Source organism: Hemiscyllium ocellatum, chromosome 12 (genome assembly GCF_020745735.1).
Source record: "Hemiscyllium ocellatum isolate sHemOce1 chromosome 12, sHemOce1.pat.X.cur, whole genome shotgun sequence".
Lineage (NCBI taxonomy): Eukaryota > Metazoa > Chordata > Chondrichthyes > Orectolobiformes > Hemiscylliidae > Hemiscyllium > Hemiscyllium ocellatum.
Genome location: NC_083412.1, coordinates 70467711 through 70484364, shown reverse-complemented (window position 1 = coordinate 70484364; position 16654 = coordinate 70467711). Strand labels below are relative to the sequence as shown.

General features: G+C 39.4%; 1 protein-coding gene across 2 annotated transcripts in view; it reads right to left on the bottom strand.

The window, feature by feature from the left end:
• Nucleotides 1-16654, bottom strand: part of senp7 (SUMO specific peptidase 7) — a 115140-nt gene that overhangs the window by 77816 nt on the left and 20670 nt on the right. Inside the window, exons 4-5 of one of the 2 annotated variants that reach the window (XM_060833155.1) lie at nt 16307-16428; nt 14932-15147 (exon numbers count right to left, since the gene is read on the bottom strand). In XM_060833155.1, coding sequence (XP_060689138.1) covers nt 14932-15147; nt 16307-16428 — 338 coding nt within the window. The remainder of the gene's footprint in view (nt 1-14931; nt 15148-16306; nt 16429-16654) is intronic. The other variant, XM_060833156.1, reaches the window with a different exon arrangement.

The window sequence follows — 16654 nt, the reverse complement described above, 5'->3', positions numbered from 1 at the left end:
GTGATGATGCTGTCACTTTAACAGTTCATTTTTGTCATGGATGTTTTTTGAAGAGATGTTGTAAGGCAGTGGTGCCAAGCTAGCAACCAAAGGCCACTTGGGTAAACAGGTTGGGAAGCCGTGGGTTTATTTTAAAGACAGCCTTTCGGGTGCAGTCAACTCTCACAGATTAAGACTTCTGGGTTTTGGTTTTTGAGTAGCATCAGAAACTACTGGGGTCTCAACAGAGTTGGAAGCTTCCGTGAATATCTCCTCACTGCTATTCTCTCTCACTTTTCTTGATTTTCTTTTTTCCTCCTGGATTGGAAAACTGCATGTGGGAATCTATGTCTGAATTTTCTTTTTTTGCTAATGGTGTGTTTATGAGATGTTACTACATTGGAACAGTTAATTAGTTACTGCATCTATTATTCTGATAAGTTTTCCAATAGAGCTGTTATTCTAAATTCCTCTTTCTTTGGTTGTATTTTAACTACAGTGTTTAAATAAATTGTGTTTTGCTTAATTCCAAATAGCTTGATTAGTCACATTGCATCTGGAACAGACACTTTACATTTGCCTTTAAAATAAGAGGTTAGGGTCCTGGCTACCTTAAAATATTTTGAGGGGGTCTGGTCTATAATTTCTTTTTAAAATGGAAAATACCCTAATGATGCCCATGTAACCACAGTTGGTTGACATACAAATTTATCTGGTTCCCTAACAGCCTTGAGGGAAAGAAACCTACCATAACTAGTCTGATCTACATGCGACTCCAGTTCCACAATGTGACTGACTTTAATTGCCCTCTGTTAATTAAGGATGGGCAAAGAATGCTGGCCCGGCCCATACATGAAATCTTTTTTAAAAAAAACAAGATTCAGCAGAAGAAATTGCACAGGGAAAGTCAAAGTCCTTGATTCAAAGTAGGGGAAGAAAATAAGGAAGAGGAAACAGCTTTAGCTGAAACAGAAAAAAACTCAAGGGAAAGTAGTAGCGTTAAATCAAACAATGGGGAAAAAAATAGCCAAACAGACTGGACTGCTCAATATTTGGATAATAAATTGTGGGAATTAAAAGAAAATTATCACAGCAAGATGGGAATTAACGTAGTGTCTGCAGGAGCTTGGCTGCCATTTGGGAAGGAGTATTATTAATCATATAGCATTATAATATTTTAAGAGAATCAAAGTCACTAAAGGCAAGAGGAGTGCCAACTTTGGAGGTGAAAAGACGACTGTTGGGAACAAACATGGAAACAGAATCAACATAGTTTGAGTTTAACAGCTAAAAAAAAGAACTTGCACTGGAGTGTCGGAGGCTGAGGGGTGACCTTATAGAAGTATACAAAATTATGAGGGGCACGGATAGGGTAAATAGACAAAGTCTTTTCCCTGGGGTATGGGAGTCCAGAACTAGAGGGCATAGGTTTAGGGTGCGAGGGGAAAGATATTAAACAGACCTATGGGGCAACGTTTTCACGCAGAGGGTGGTATGTGTATGGAATGAGCTGCCAGAGGAAGTGGTGGAGGCTAGTACAATTGCAACATTTAAAAGGCATTTGGATGGGTACATGAAAAGGAAGGGTTTGGAGGGATATAGGCTGGGTGCTGGCAGGTGGGACTAGATTGGGTTGGGATATCTGGTCGGCATCGACAGGTTGGGCCGAAGGGTCTGTTTCCATGCTGTACATCTCTGACTAACTATCGAGAGCCACATAACTGTGTGTACATAGTAGAGTGTGTCAGAATGGAAGGGAAATTTGTTGACAGTTCAGAGATGAACAGGAGCAAAAAACACACTGCAAGAGGTTTAAGTTTCTAGTATGATTGTGTTGGGGTGAGCTTCAAATTCTTAAACTGCAGGTAATGATTAAATTAGCAAGGGTTAAAAGTTTAACCATTTTAATCAGTAACAAGCAAGCTAATAAAGTACATGGGAACCAACAAAAGTCAAATCATTTGAAAAATGATACCTTGTCCAATGTAATGTAACTTTTATTTTTTGTCAGAAAACAGCAAAAGAACATCAGAATAAAGTGCAAACATCCCAATCATCAATGGCCTCAAGAAGCTAAGTTAATCACTAATTTCCCTGAGAATTATAACAACTTCACATTTTACTTATTTCAGTTTTATCTACTGTCTGAGTTAAGACTTAATTTAATCACTACGGAATGTTAAATTTCCTTGGGTGGAAAAGACAATGCCCACAATACTGTGGGAAAAAGTAACGCAGATGTTGAAGTGTGGAAACTGTAACTGTACTTGTAATACGTATGCTGTAATCTGCATAGAGCTTGAAGGAATTCTGTAATTTGGCAAAGCAAGCTCTGACAAGCTCTACATGTGCGCATGAATTACCTTTATCTCTTCCACTGGAATCCTCCATCATTAAACCAGTTTAGCATAGTCGTCAGGATCTTGTATCATACTCAAGGTAGCACTGCTATCTTGGTTTTCATTTTATACCAAAAGCTACAGCATAGAGTTGTTTGGACAGTTGTGGATGCGATACAAAGAATCTGAAGGAGAACTCAGGATAAGAGGTGCTGGATGCAAACAAAGGACTGGGCTGGTAGGACAGGAGAGGAGAGTATCAGGTAACTAGAGTCAGAGTTAAAGAGCTGCGCAGACAGGGCAGACCCCTCAGGCACAACTCACGAGACAGTGAGACCAAAGCCGCACTAATCAGAAAGATAGGACAGTGCAGGCATGCAAAATAAGTTATTCATGTCAGAGTCAGGCAGGATGAGGTTAATGGAACTCGGAAAGACTAAACTTTGAGAAGTGTTAGAGAGCTCCATCACCAGGTTTATAGCAGAACAACAGGCAAAAGCGATTAAGAGGATGCTGAAAGAAGAGTGGAACCCAAAGGGAATCCCCAGGAAACAGAGGGGTTGGTGGATGGATCATAATGAACTGAAGGGGGAAATGATCACCAGTACTACCTACTGCCTTACAGAATTCTACAAGAACTTCACCGCAGCCCTGCAGCAGATCGAGGGACAGCAAATCACCTACTCATGTTGCTTATGCTGCCTGCATTTTATGATGCTTATAAATTACTGAGAAACAAAATTCACATCCTCTACTACCCACACAGCTCAAACATCAGAGAACACGTGAATAGAACACTAAAGAAAGCATTAGCTAAATGCTATACAAGAGATGGGTGGGCCTGTCGGTATCCTAATGTGACTGAGCGCAAGACCCAGAAAAGGAATTGGATTAACTTCAGTGGAGGTGATAATAGAAAGGCGAGGTGATTGCCAGGGAATGTTGCAACTGGTAACAATGAAGCAGAACACACAAGTGCAAAGGTTAAATGATTTGAGAAAGCAGTACAAGCAGCTGCACGAGGTACAACAGATTATAAGGTCAGCTATCTGTGTGATAGAAAGGTCGAAGTGAAAGCAGAATAGGCCAAGGGCACCCAGTGTGAGTGTTAAAGCTTGCACCTAGGTAAGTGGGACCATAGAAGGTCATTATGAACAGTGATGGATGTGCTTGCTTGAAGGTAAAAGGAAAAGGGGCTTTGGAAACACTTGTCACAACTGAAGCAGTTTACTAATTATTTCTTCATTTTGTTTTGCAGAACTAATCCTCATCAACTGGTGACAATCGTTAAATTTAGAGAATGTTGTCTGGCATGCAATTCTTTTAGCATTGCTGTTCTCAGCAGCAGGAACAAGGAGTACCATTCAACAAACACCCTCAGTACAGATTTGACTAAACTAAAACACAAATAATAGGAATACACCACTCAACAGAACAATGAGCATAATAGAAAGAGTAAAAGCCACCAGGCATTTGACAAACTGATAAATAACAGACTGGAGAGACTGACTCATTTGTTAAATTCCTGAATTTAACTCGTGAATTTTAGATTACTACAAAGTTGACCTATGCAAATTAACAACGATGAGATCTTGCATGCTAATGGGTACCAGCTCATGATGTATTATTGTTCTAAACATTTCTAATATCGGTTTACCTGATGATATTTGGGTCAAACTGGAGCACTTTATACAACTTTGGTTAAACAAGCAACAACACTGGCCACTTGCTTTAATGGTAGAGATTGGTTCCCAGTCCAGGAAGGTTGACTGAAAATTGGTCAGGTCAACAATATCACTTCAGCATTCAACACAAGGACCTCGATAGTAAATTTAATTGATTTGGCTACAGTAGACCAAAAGGTTCAGATTAAAGAACTTAAAAGGGTCTCAACTGACACTCGAGACAAAATTCCCAGAGGCCCTATTCATTGTGGCTGGTGACTTCAAATAAGTCAACTTCAAGGGTGCTGCCAAAGTATCACCAACACATTCCTCCCTAATCACAGGATCGAACATTCTGGACCACTGCTGCACAACCAAAGGTGCCTACCACTCCATCCCCTACCCACATTTCAGAAAATCAGACTGCAGTGCCATGGGCCACCTCTCAGTTTCCACGCAGAAGCTAAAATGGGAGAACCCTCCACAAAAGGACAATGCTTGTCCGAGGCTGTGGAAGACAGTCCCTTGGATGCTTAGATGCCGTGGACTGGACCGTATTCAAGTACTATACAGGTACACCACCATCAAGGACATTATTCACAAATGCATAGAGGACTGTGGTGTTGGAAAAGCACAACAGGACAGCAGCTTCCAAGAAGCAGGAAAATCGACATTTCAGGCAAACTTTTGCTCAAAACATCAATTTTCTTGCTCCTCAGATGTTGCCTGACCTGCTGTGCTTTTCCATCCCCACACTCTCGACTCCAATCTTCAGCATCTGCAGTCCTCACTTTCGCCTCCTGCATACCAAAGAAGTCAATCTGACTGTTCTCCAAACGTAAACCTTTGATGAAACTGAAAATCCACTTCTTACTGAAGGCCAGATTATGCAGCATTCAAGTCAGATTACCCAGATCAATATAATAAATCCAGATATGGTCTCTGCAAAGCCATCAGGGATGCCAAGAGGCAGTAACAGACAGGTTAGAGGCCCATACCTACCAAACAGACGCCTGCCTCCTATGACGGTACGAAACAACATTATGGATACAAACGGAAGCAGAACAGGATAACAGACAAAGACATCCCTCCCTGATGCGCTCAATGTTTTCTATGCTCAGTTTGAACGGGATGCCAGTGGCGCGACGACACCTACCACGACAGCCCCAGATACACCTGTTCCCTCAGTCACCACTGCATACGTCAGATCAGTTTTTCTGAGCGTCAACCCAAGGAAGTGACGAGCGCGGACAGTGTCCCCAGTCAAGCACTCAGATCCTGTGCTGACTAACTGGCGGAGGCATTCACCAACATCTTCAAACTCTCCTTCCTACAAGCTATAGTCCTCACCTGCTTTAACAAAACCACCCCCATACCTAAGAAAGCACATGCAATGTGCTTGAATGACGACTGCTCAGTGGCTCTTATTTCCATAATCATGAACTGCTTAGAGAAGCTGGTCATAGCTCACAATAACTCCAGTCTTCCAGATGGCCTCAATCCTCGACAATTTGCCTACTGACATAACAGGTCCACTGTGGATGTCATATCTCGAGTCCTATACTCATCCCTGGAGCATCTGCACAATAAGGTCACCTACATCAGACTCCTGCTGATTGAAGGCGGAGCTGTAGTCAACGCCATTATCCCCTCCAGACTGATCACAAAATTCTAGGACCTTGGTCTCGGCTCCACTCTCTGCAACTGGATGCTCAGCTTTCTGACCCACAGGCTACAATCAGTGAAGATAGAGAACTGCACCTCCTTCACAATAACACTCAACACTGGAGACCGCCAAGGATGTGACCTCAGCTCCCTACTGTACTCCATGTACACCCATGATTTTATTGCCAAATTCTGAATGAACGCCATCCATAAGTTCACTGATGACACCAACACAAGAGGATGGATATCTAACAACAAATCAAAATACAGAAGGAAGATGGAGGGTTTGGTGATGTGGTGCAATGAGAACCTCTCTCTCAACATCAGTGAAACTAAATAACTGATCACTGACTTCAGTAAGAAAGAAGTAGAACATGTCCCCATCTACATCAACAAAATGCATGTCGAGAGGGTAAAGAGCGTCATGTTCCTTGGAGTGGTGATAACTGGCAATCTGTCCTGGTCTTCCCACGTAGTTGTGACATCAAGGTGTTACGACAATGCCGCTTCTTCCTCAGGCTGCTCAGGAAACTTGGCATGTCCATAAGGACCCTCACCAACTTCTACAGATGCACAATTGACAGCATACTGTCCAGGTGCCTAACAGCCTAGAATGTCCAGGGTTGTAGGAAACTACAGAGGATGACGTGCACAGGCCATTGTGAAAGCCAAACTTCCACTCCTAGACTCCAGTTACATAACTTGCTGCTGCGGAAACATTGCCAAAGACCCTTCACACCCAGTAGTGATCTACAACCTCTTCCATCAGGCAGTTGATAGAAAAGCCTGAACACACGCACCAGTAGGTTTAGGGACAACTTCTTTTCGGCCATTATAATAGTACTGAATGGACACTCTACCCTCAAATAATGCTGATCTTGTAACATTGATCTCTCTTGGATACCTGTGCAATGCCTCCGTCTAAGTCTTTAGTTCTGTACATAATGTTTACTGTGATCTGCCTGTACTGCTCGAATACAAAGCTTTTCACTACTTCGGTGTACACGACAATAAACAAATCAATGAAGGAAAGCTTGGAAAAGAAGGATAACGATCCAGGACAGATCGTTCAGCACGGATCAAGACCTGACATAGGTAATTCAGAATTTGACCACAGCACTAGAGAATGATGCCTAATCTATTAATAACTTAATCAATGTGCAGGAAAATCTTTCAAATGAAGAATGAATCTTTCAAATTGTGGATCCTCAATCAGATGAGGGAATGATCGGAGACATATTTATTAAGGGCGAGTTACCTCTGTACCGCTACCAGCTCGGATGCTAAACATGTATACAAAACTGAAGGTGAATGTATTATAGATGACCTGTTGATCAGCATTACTCTGGCAATCTCAGTTATACCAGAGACAACGCCCATTAATCATGATGCTGGAAAAGGACAGCAGGTCAGGCAGTATCTGAGGAGCAGGAGAATCAGCATTATGGGCATAAGACCTTCCTCAGGAATGAATTACCCTGTCAGGTCTTGATCCGTACTCAACTATCTGTCCTGGATCCTTGTTCTTTTTTCCAAGATTTCCTTTATTGATTTATTTATTGTCATGTATACCAAAGTACAGGATGAAGGGCTTATGCCTGAAACATCAATTCTCCTGCTCCTCAGATGCTGCCTAACCTGCTGCGCTTTTCCAGCGCCACACTCTCGACTCTGATCTCCAGTATCTGCAGTCCTTATTTTCTCCTACAACATCCATTAAGACATTTCATAAAATAGACAACATTGGGTTCACTAGAGAATGCATTACGTGAGGTAGAACAGCATCCTACCATATGGGTTAGAGCCAGGAGTAAATATAAGTATTAGTATAGATGTAGTGTTAAAACGTTTTAAGTAGAATACATCCATCTGATATATGTAGCAGAGGCGCAAGATGTGGCTTTAATAGAGACTATATAGGGGCAAAAGAGCCAATGCCTGTCAAATACATGGGTTATGGGAGATACTGTAATACCATATGGCAGGGTTGAGGTATGGGAACAATCAATCATGCCCTACTTATAATGTGCTTACAACCACAGATACCAGCAAGAATGGGAAAGATAGAACTTTTGAAGGATACAGAAGCAAGCTGGGGAAAGCATGAAAGACAACCTGATGCAACACATAAACCAGTTCTCATATGTTATCCCATCACTGACTAAACATCTCAACCTAATCCAGGGTGAGGCATGAGTAATAGGACATATACACTCCAGCAACTGGCCCAAGCCTTAATGGATGACATTAAACATTTAGACTCTACCACCTGGTGCAGCAACTAGGGAACAAACTTACAGATGCACACATGGATTTGAGTCATCTCCCACATCCTGTTATTGTATCGATTTTATATCGAGCATGCCTGAGTTATTGCACCAGGAGGTCACACAAAAGATGGCAGTAAAAATGAACAAATCAAGAGCAAGAGGGAATTCTCAAAAAGGATAAAATTGATAAAAATAATCATAATATTTAATAGAAATGGGTAATCTGTACTAGGAACTTTAGACAAAAACTAAGGTATCAAATTTAAACATGACAGATCGAAGAAAGAAGAGGTTTCCGCTGATTGAGGGGAGACAGAGAAATTGGCACACAGCACTTCAGATGAAAAACGTAATTAGTTCTGTAACTATAACACACAGGACAGCAAAATATCCAAAATTCTCTTTGCCTTGAAGTAACTAATTCACACCACTAGATGGTATCGACAAGCTCTTAAAATCTAAAAGTTATTTTTATATTTTCTTCTGTGGGATGTGAGCATAGAGCTGTCGAATAAAGGGGTAGAGTGAAACAAACCTTTATTAAAATATATTTGAAATAATCAGTTACATGGAAAGCAAAGATTAGCATAAATAGCTGTATCATTTAAACTTCTTTCAGGTGCAACATATAATAACTTACATTTATAAAATGCCTTTAGCATTATCAATGTTCTAAGGTGCTTTACAGGAAATCAAAATCAACCAAAGCCAATGAGGAGCTGTTAGATAACTAAAGACTGGTCAAAGCGGTAGGTTTTAAGTGAAGGAGAAAGAGGAGATACAAAGAGACTAAGAGAAGGAATTCCAGAGTTTGTGGTTTCAGTGGCTAAACGCAGGTTACCAAAATGGTGGAGCCAAGCAAGTGGGGAAAGTATGAGGCCATAGTTAGAGAAAGTCAATGTTGGAAAGATGTAATGATGGAGACAGTTACAGAGATGGGAAAGGGTGAAACAACAGAGGGTTTTCAGTATCATATCCCACACAGATTTAATTTTATGTGATGAAGTGCTGAAAGCATTAAAAAAGAGTAAAATCATTTTATTCCCTTGATTCAAATAAAGACAAAGTCATGCTCCAAACCCTTCTAAGAAGCATTTCAATTCTTGTTTTGCAATGTAGACATCTATGACAACTTGCACACAACAAAATCTGGTTCGATGAACAACTGGTTTAACAGTTTGCATCGTATTTCAACACTCGACTCCCTCCACCAGTTTTAAAAGGAGTGAAGTATGAGTCTTTAGTCTATTTGAACAGGCTTCAAGTTTTATCTGAAGATCATGACATTTGACATTGTAGCAATGTCTCACAATTACGTTGAAGCTTTAAACCTGTTAATCTACCTACATTTTGGAAGAGGTCCTGAACTTTCAACTTCGACTCATTCGGTTACAGAATGCCACTGACATAACCTAAGAATACTGTACACACTTGAAACATCCATTACGAGAATTCTCAACACTCATGATTTAACAATAATATGTTCTGCAGGGCAAGAAAGGACTCAGATTATTTGTGCTTTTATGCGAGAATATCAAACCAGCTCAAGTGCAGCTATAGACTTTTGGAAGAATAAAACGTTTCAAGAGCAATGCCTTAAGAATGGAAGGCTTCTCATCTTAATATCTTGCGCCAATGTTAAATACTACGCATTAGATGGAGAGTAAAGCTACCAGAGCCCCATCTTTACAGAAACAACCCTTGGTTTTCGATTTGATAAAATTGCCACCTTGTGGCCTGGAAGTGAAATTGCTAGGTTTGTTTTTATTCATTCATGGGATATGGACATCACTTACTGGTCATCGCCAAGAGTCAATCAGACAAGGTAACAATGGCAGTTTCCTTCCCTAAAGGAGCGGGAGTGAGTATTGATGGTGGTTTAACCCGCAGGGCACCACAAAGGGAGATGTTAAGAAGATGGGACCTTCATAGTTTGTGATGCAAAGTGATGCCAACAGCACGGGTTTAATTTCCATACCAGAAAAATAAATCACCGACTTGGATACGGTTTTCCTTTGACCAAAGTCCATTCACTAGATCATTCAGCAACATATTACACCCTTAAGAATGAGAGAAGCAGGACCAAATCATATTGTCTCTCGAACCTGCTTTCCATCCAATATGATTCTAGTTGATCAGTGGCCTTAATGCTACCTTGCCATTGCCATCTTTGGATTCCCAGAGGGATCTAAAAGAAGCAGGGCATAGAGAAGCAAAAGTAGGACACAAGTTAGAAAAGTCTATTTATTATTGTACATATGTCATTTCCAATAAGGATACCAAAAAACAGAATTGTTAATATTATTTGGATTTAAGTTGTTGCAAATTTATTGACAAGGCGACAACGACTTGAGAAAGACTCAAAATGAAAGACTGATAAACAAGGCTGAGGTTTCCCAGCTATTACCATAATACTAAAAGATTTACGGGCAGAATTAGGCCAGTCCATTGAGTCTGCTCCACCATTCTATCATAGATTCATATACACTCAGATTCATAAAGTGCAGAAAAGGCCCTTCAACATAACTATCACTAAAAGTGCACTAATCCCGACTTCCTGCACTTGTCCCATATCCTGATGTAATTTGAAGTAGTCATCCAAACATTTTTTTTTGAAAAGGTTCTAAAGTTTCCAATATCCACTACCTTCCCAGGCAGTGTTGGCTGATGTATTTCTCAACTCCATCTTCCTGTCCTCTCCCCATAACAATGTCCAAGGAATCATATGGATGGAACCAAACCAACTGTACTGAAATGTCCATTTCCTCCCAAAGGCAATCAAAACAGAATTAAATTCTATTTCAAAACTTCACACTTTCCATTGAATTTGCACTGGCATATGTTCACATATTAGGAGATGAAAGGTTACCTGCTCAGGGTGTTGCAGCTAAATGAGCCTGCTTGGCAGAGCACAGAAAGGAAAACAGATGAATACACACAGAACCATAAAGGCTTGCTCTCACTCCCTTGATGTCTCAAAAGGAGCAACTAGTGAAAATGTAGCTTGAAAATAGAACGATTAACTAAAAATGCCAGGATTCTACAAATTTCACGATAGTTGATCAAACTGGACAACAGCTAAATAACAGTGGATACAGGTCTCACTTTCACACTTCTCACTTGTATCTTATTGATGATAGGCTTTGAGTCGTCAGGAGGGGAGTTACTCACTGCAATATTCCTAAGCATCTGACCTGCTCTTGTAACCACTGTATTGTGCCTTCACAAGTCAAGGTCTCAAATTTAAAACTGGATCTGCTTTTATGTTGCTGGTTGGAATCCTTTTCAAACTTATTACATATGTTTGTATACAAGTTTAAAGTTATGTTTTTTTCCCTCAGGGTTCGAATGTAATAAAATTTCTTTCACTCAAGAAAACCTTAGAATTGGCTCCTTCATTTTGATCTAGCTAATTATATTCTAAATGAATTGTGATAGCTGTGTGCTAAAAGTAAATGTTAAAAATTATTGTGCTTGGCTGACAGAAAGTTGTTAAGTGGAGTACAGCCAAATCCCTCACCCCTCAATCTGTCATAATTATCAAAGCAAAAAAAAAAGGTGTTATCTACAGTGCTATTCAGCTACACTTGTTCATCAACAAATTGCTAACTAGTCCTCAGTTCTGCAAGGACAACTGCTCCTGACTTTGTACCAGCTTTACTCTAAACATGGACAGAAAGCTAAATTTCACAGTATAGTTAAAGCGAATGCCTTTGCTATTAAGATAGTACAGTACGGCACCAAGTCCTTGCAAAACTGGACATAAGAACAAAAGAAATAGAAACAGGAATTGATCATTCAGCCCCTCCATGCCTGCCTTAGTATTCAGGCTGATCTGACCTTGGACTCAAATCTGCTTTTGTACCACTTTAGCATAACCCTGATACTTCCAAAACCTATCCACCTCCTCTTCAAATACCTTCAGTGATCCAGCCTCCACAATTCTAGGGAAACTAATTCCAGATACTGACTACCCTCTGGAACTATACTGGTTTCTTATGTCCAAGAATCTCTCACTATTACTGTACTATGTTAAAACCAAGTTTACAAAGCACCATTACTAGATGCAGTAAAATGCACAATTCTCTGCAACATATTTCCAAAGTCAGGATGGTGAATGGCTTGGAGGGGAACTTAAAGGAGGTACAGTTTCCATATATCCACTAGCTTTCTAAATGGAAGTGATCATGGGCGTGGAAGGTGAGCCACAAGGACACTTGGCAAATTTTTGCATTGCTTCTTGTAGATAGTACATACTACTGCTACTGAGTATTGATAATAGAGGGAGTGGAAGTTGGACTAATCATGCAGGTGTCTTTGTCATGGATGAAGCGTAGGGCATGTGGGGAGTATTCAATCATACTCCTGACGTATAGATGATGGGCAGGCTTTGGGGAGTCAGGAGGGGAGTTACTCATGGCAGTATTCCTAGTATTTGATTTGTTCTTGCAGCTACTGTATTGTACCTTCACAAAATAGTTTGTTGATATTCCATAAAGTTATAAAAGAAATTCAAGAATTCCCAAAGAAATAGGCAAGCTAAGGGCTCTTAGAGTTGAAGGTGGTATGTATAAAAAAAAGTTAATGGACGGAAAGCAGAGTCTTTAGAAATTATGCATGTTTAAGTTGGTTGGATGAGACTGGCAGATTGGCACGTGGATCAGTGCTGAGAGCCCAACAATTTATGGCTTCCATTAATGACTTAGATAACAAGAGGAGGCAGAAACTAATTTTACTAATGATACAAACCTAGATGAAAAGGTCACAACCCCTAAAGAGATAAAGACAGGTGAAATGAACGGACAACAAGATAGTAGATGGAGTGTAATGTAGTAAAATGTGAAGTTATTTAGTTTGGTGTTAAGAACAGTAAAACAGAATATTTTTACAAGATGTGAAATTTCTGAGGGTACAAAGAGCAAGGAACATATAAAATTAGTATGCAGGAACAGCACATAATTAAGTAGGAAGACAAACAGCATGTTTGCCTTTATTACAAAGGAATTGATGTACAGGAATAAGTAAGTTGTCGTACAATTATCCAAAGCTTTGGTATTTGGAATATTAAGCAGGTATGGTTTCCATATTTATAGAAGTATATTCTTGCATCGGAGGCTGTACAGCAAAGGCTCAATAAACTGATCCTGGGAAAAATGGGCTGTTCATGATGAGAGGCTGAGTATATCGGGCTTATATTCTTCGGAGTTTCAGAAGGATGAGTGTTCAGCTCATTGAAGCATAAAAGATTCTGAAGGGGCTTGATAGAGTAGATGTGGAGAGATCACTTCCCCAGTCATAAAATCTAAAATACATAGCTTCATCTCCATTTAGAGATTGATCATTTATGACCAAAATGAGGACAAGTTATTTCAGTCAAACGGTTAAGAATGTCTACCCAGACAGTTATGGATGCTACATCTTGAAATATATTTAAGGCTAGGTGGTCAGATGTTTGGTCTCTAAGGGAGTCAAAGGATATTTGGACCCGGCAGGGAAAGCAAGTCGAAGCCCAAGAGAAGTCAGGATTAAGTTGATTGGTGGAGCAAACTTGACAGACTACATTGCCTACTCCTGCACCTATTTCTTCTGTTTTTGTGAACTCTCTCAATGGCCAGAATTTAATTCCAACTTAAAATTAGAGGCAGTAGCCAAGAGTACACCCAAGATGGGTGTTATTTATCAAGATAAACAATACCTTTCAGAAGCAGAAGACTTGAGACCTTGCCAGCAAATTCCAATACTGAATTTCTAACTGGAGCAGTACCATGGACTTTTTTTTAAAAAAGACAAAACCATCAGGGTACTGTCAGCTGAAGATCAAATTTGCAATGGACACTTTACCAAAGTGCCGTACAAAACTACCCTCGAAGATATACCAGAGCATAAGTACCAATGAACGGTAGTTTTTAAAATAGTCAATACACGTATCTTTCGTGATTTCAAGGTAAAAGTCGTATTGTTGTGTTGTGTTAAAGAATCCAAAGCCCTTATTACAGCTAAGACACCCATAACTAACCTTGGATCAGACCTATTAATGCTTGCTATGCCCTTGTGCTGGAAAATCTTTTCCCTCTTGCAGAACCGAGAATGACCAAGATAACATTAGTTCTCCAGTGACATTGCTCACTGGGTCAAAGGACACAAGATAGATTACAAGATAGGTAGATCATCTAGTGGTGACAGCTTGCAACTACAACATCCAAAAGGATCTCTCCGGAATTCCCATGAGAATTTGATTATATTTTTTAATGCAAACAGAAAAAACATGGCCAAAAACCTTAAATGTGAAAGAAAATTGAGTTCAAGATTATTATTCTAACATTATTTACAGATTGGTTGTATTATCAGTTAAATGAACTTTGATAGAGATGTCTAAGGTAAAAAGAAATCCTATCAACTAAATCTCCAAAGGTATGCAGAATGCGTGGTGTAGTACAGGCAAAAACAGCATGGGAAAACAATCCAGCAAATAAAACGAACATCTCAACAAGGAGAATTTGTCAAATTGAGACCTAATAGAATCATTCAACTTCAAACCAAAATCAAACACAAATCTTCCAACTGGAAGAAAAGCAAAACATTCTGCTGGAGCTCTGATAAAGAGTAATCTAGACTAGAAACATTAGCTTGCTTTCTCTCCACGGATGCTGCCTGACCCACTGTGATTTCCAGCATTTTTTGTTGTTTCCAAAAAATTCCGTTGATGATTATGTAGCTGGAAAAAAAAAATCAGTATCACTGTTTTAATGAAGTTACGAAACTGGTGAAGAGCAAATCACCTCAGGAGTTAATCGCCTGGGAATCATCCTAGGTGATATCCAAGGGGCAATGCATCTATTCTAAGTGCAGAGGATGGCAATTCATATACACAGAAACTTTATTAAACAAAAAATAGTCCACAGAAAACTCATCAGTGCACAAGGTGATGTCTTTGGAGACTTCACAAAGAGAGAGAAGCAAAACTGATGCATTTGTGCATGCAGCAGCTGGTTGAAGCACAGCTCAAGAACCCACCTGCTGGATAAAATGTTGGACTGACTATCTTGGTGAGATGTTTTGGTTTCCACGTAACAATTATCTTTTAGTTCACTGGTTGTTGATGTGTGATGTTTTTTTGCATGTGAAGTGTCAGTACTTTCGACATTACTATAGTCTTGCTTTTTTACGTGCAGCAAATGTTGTCTTCCTGAATCTGTCATCAGCACATCTCTGAGTACAATTCTGGCTTCCCTGGCAAAGTGCAACACAAACACAAATGTTTAAAAAGGAATTAATGAAAATACCATTGGACAAGAAAAAAAAGAGAAAAAATGCATTTGTAGAAATTTATGATTTTGTATATCAATAGAGGAGGAGTTACTATTTTATAAATGATCCAATATTATTAGGTGAAGTACAGCAGGACCATGTATTCTGGAACATCTATTCCAGTTTTGCAATACATGAGCCTCTTGCTGTCAAATGTCCTCCTTCTGCTGTAGGAAGGTTTAGAATAGAGTTTCAGAGACATCAGTTCAAAACTCATTTTTAAAAAAAAGTGTTTACAAAAAAACTGAATTTGTAACTTGCACATTCAGGCCACAAACCATTGCCAAATGTTAAAGGTAGTCTATCAATGTCAACAATATTCAAAGCAGATTGCTTGCCTGCAGTCGGATTGATTATTTTAACCTCATCCAGATCAAAAGCTGGGTACCTGCTGTTGAAGCACCTGATGTTATCTACTCTTGAAGAGAATTTCACTGCCTCAAAATACTACTCATGCTTTCTCACTAAATCAGTGTAGCTGGCTCCAATTGAATGTTAGTTACTGGAGACAATCTTAACAAATAAAGCAAACATAAAATAGAGCAAAGCCTTCTGATTACCGCAGGAAGGCTACAGAGCTAATGAAAGTAAATGAAAGACAGAAATGGCATTAGTGCTGAAAAGACAATCAAGGCAAATGAAAAGATAAATTAATGACATGTAAAAAGCTAAAAATAAAATAGTAAAAGAGCTGTGGAAATAATACAACAAGAAATTAGAGGATTACCTCAGTGGACAAGAGGTAGCATTTAGCAACAAAGCATAGAAAAGTAAATATTACCATGAACTTCTAGTATAAGCAATTATCAAATTGAGATTAACTACAGTTCAGATAATAAACACATTTTTGACCATGGGCAGCTTAGGGAAGATAGAAAAAAAGTGATATCTTCCAACCATTTCATGGTGAAGTTATTTTCTACTGGCATTTAAGCAGACTCAGTGTCAAATATAGTGGATTGTTTCAATATCAATTTAACCTTACAAAACAAAGAATGATTATGACTACAAAACAAAGGGAAACAAAGATACCAGGATAAACACATTTATTAAAAAAAAGGACAATTGATCATATTCTTACTTCAATTGAACATCATCTCCTTGGAAGTTGTGCTTTGAATGGCATTTCCTCCGTTGACTATAAGCAATCGAGTCTCGATTTCTTGTTTTATTGAAAGTATTATAAGAGAATGGCCAGCGCTTCTGAAAACAGACCCAAAATCTAATGTTTTAAACAAAGTTAATCCATTATAACATAAAAGCCTATGAATATATATCCAGGATATTTACTGAAGAGAAACAATATTAATCTACGGTACCTACTTTCATTATCTCCCAAAGGGATGTAAGTAAGTGGAATTCTGTGCCCCAGCGGTGCTAGACTGCAGGTCATTGAACTTATTCAAGGAACAGTTTGTGGAGAAGGTAG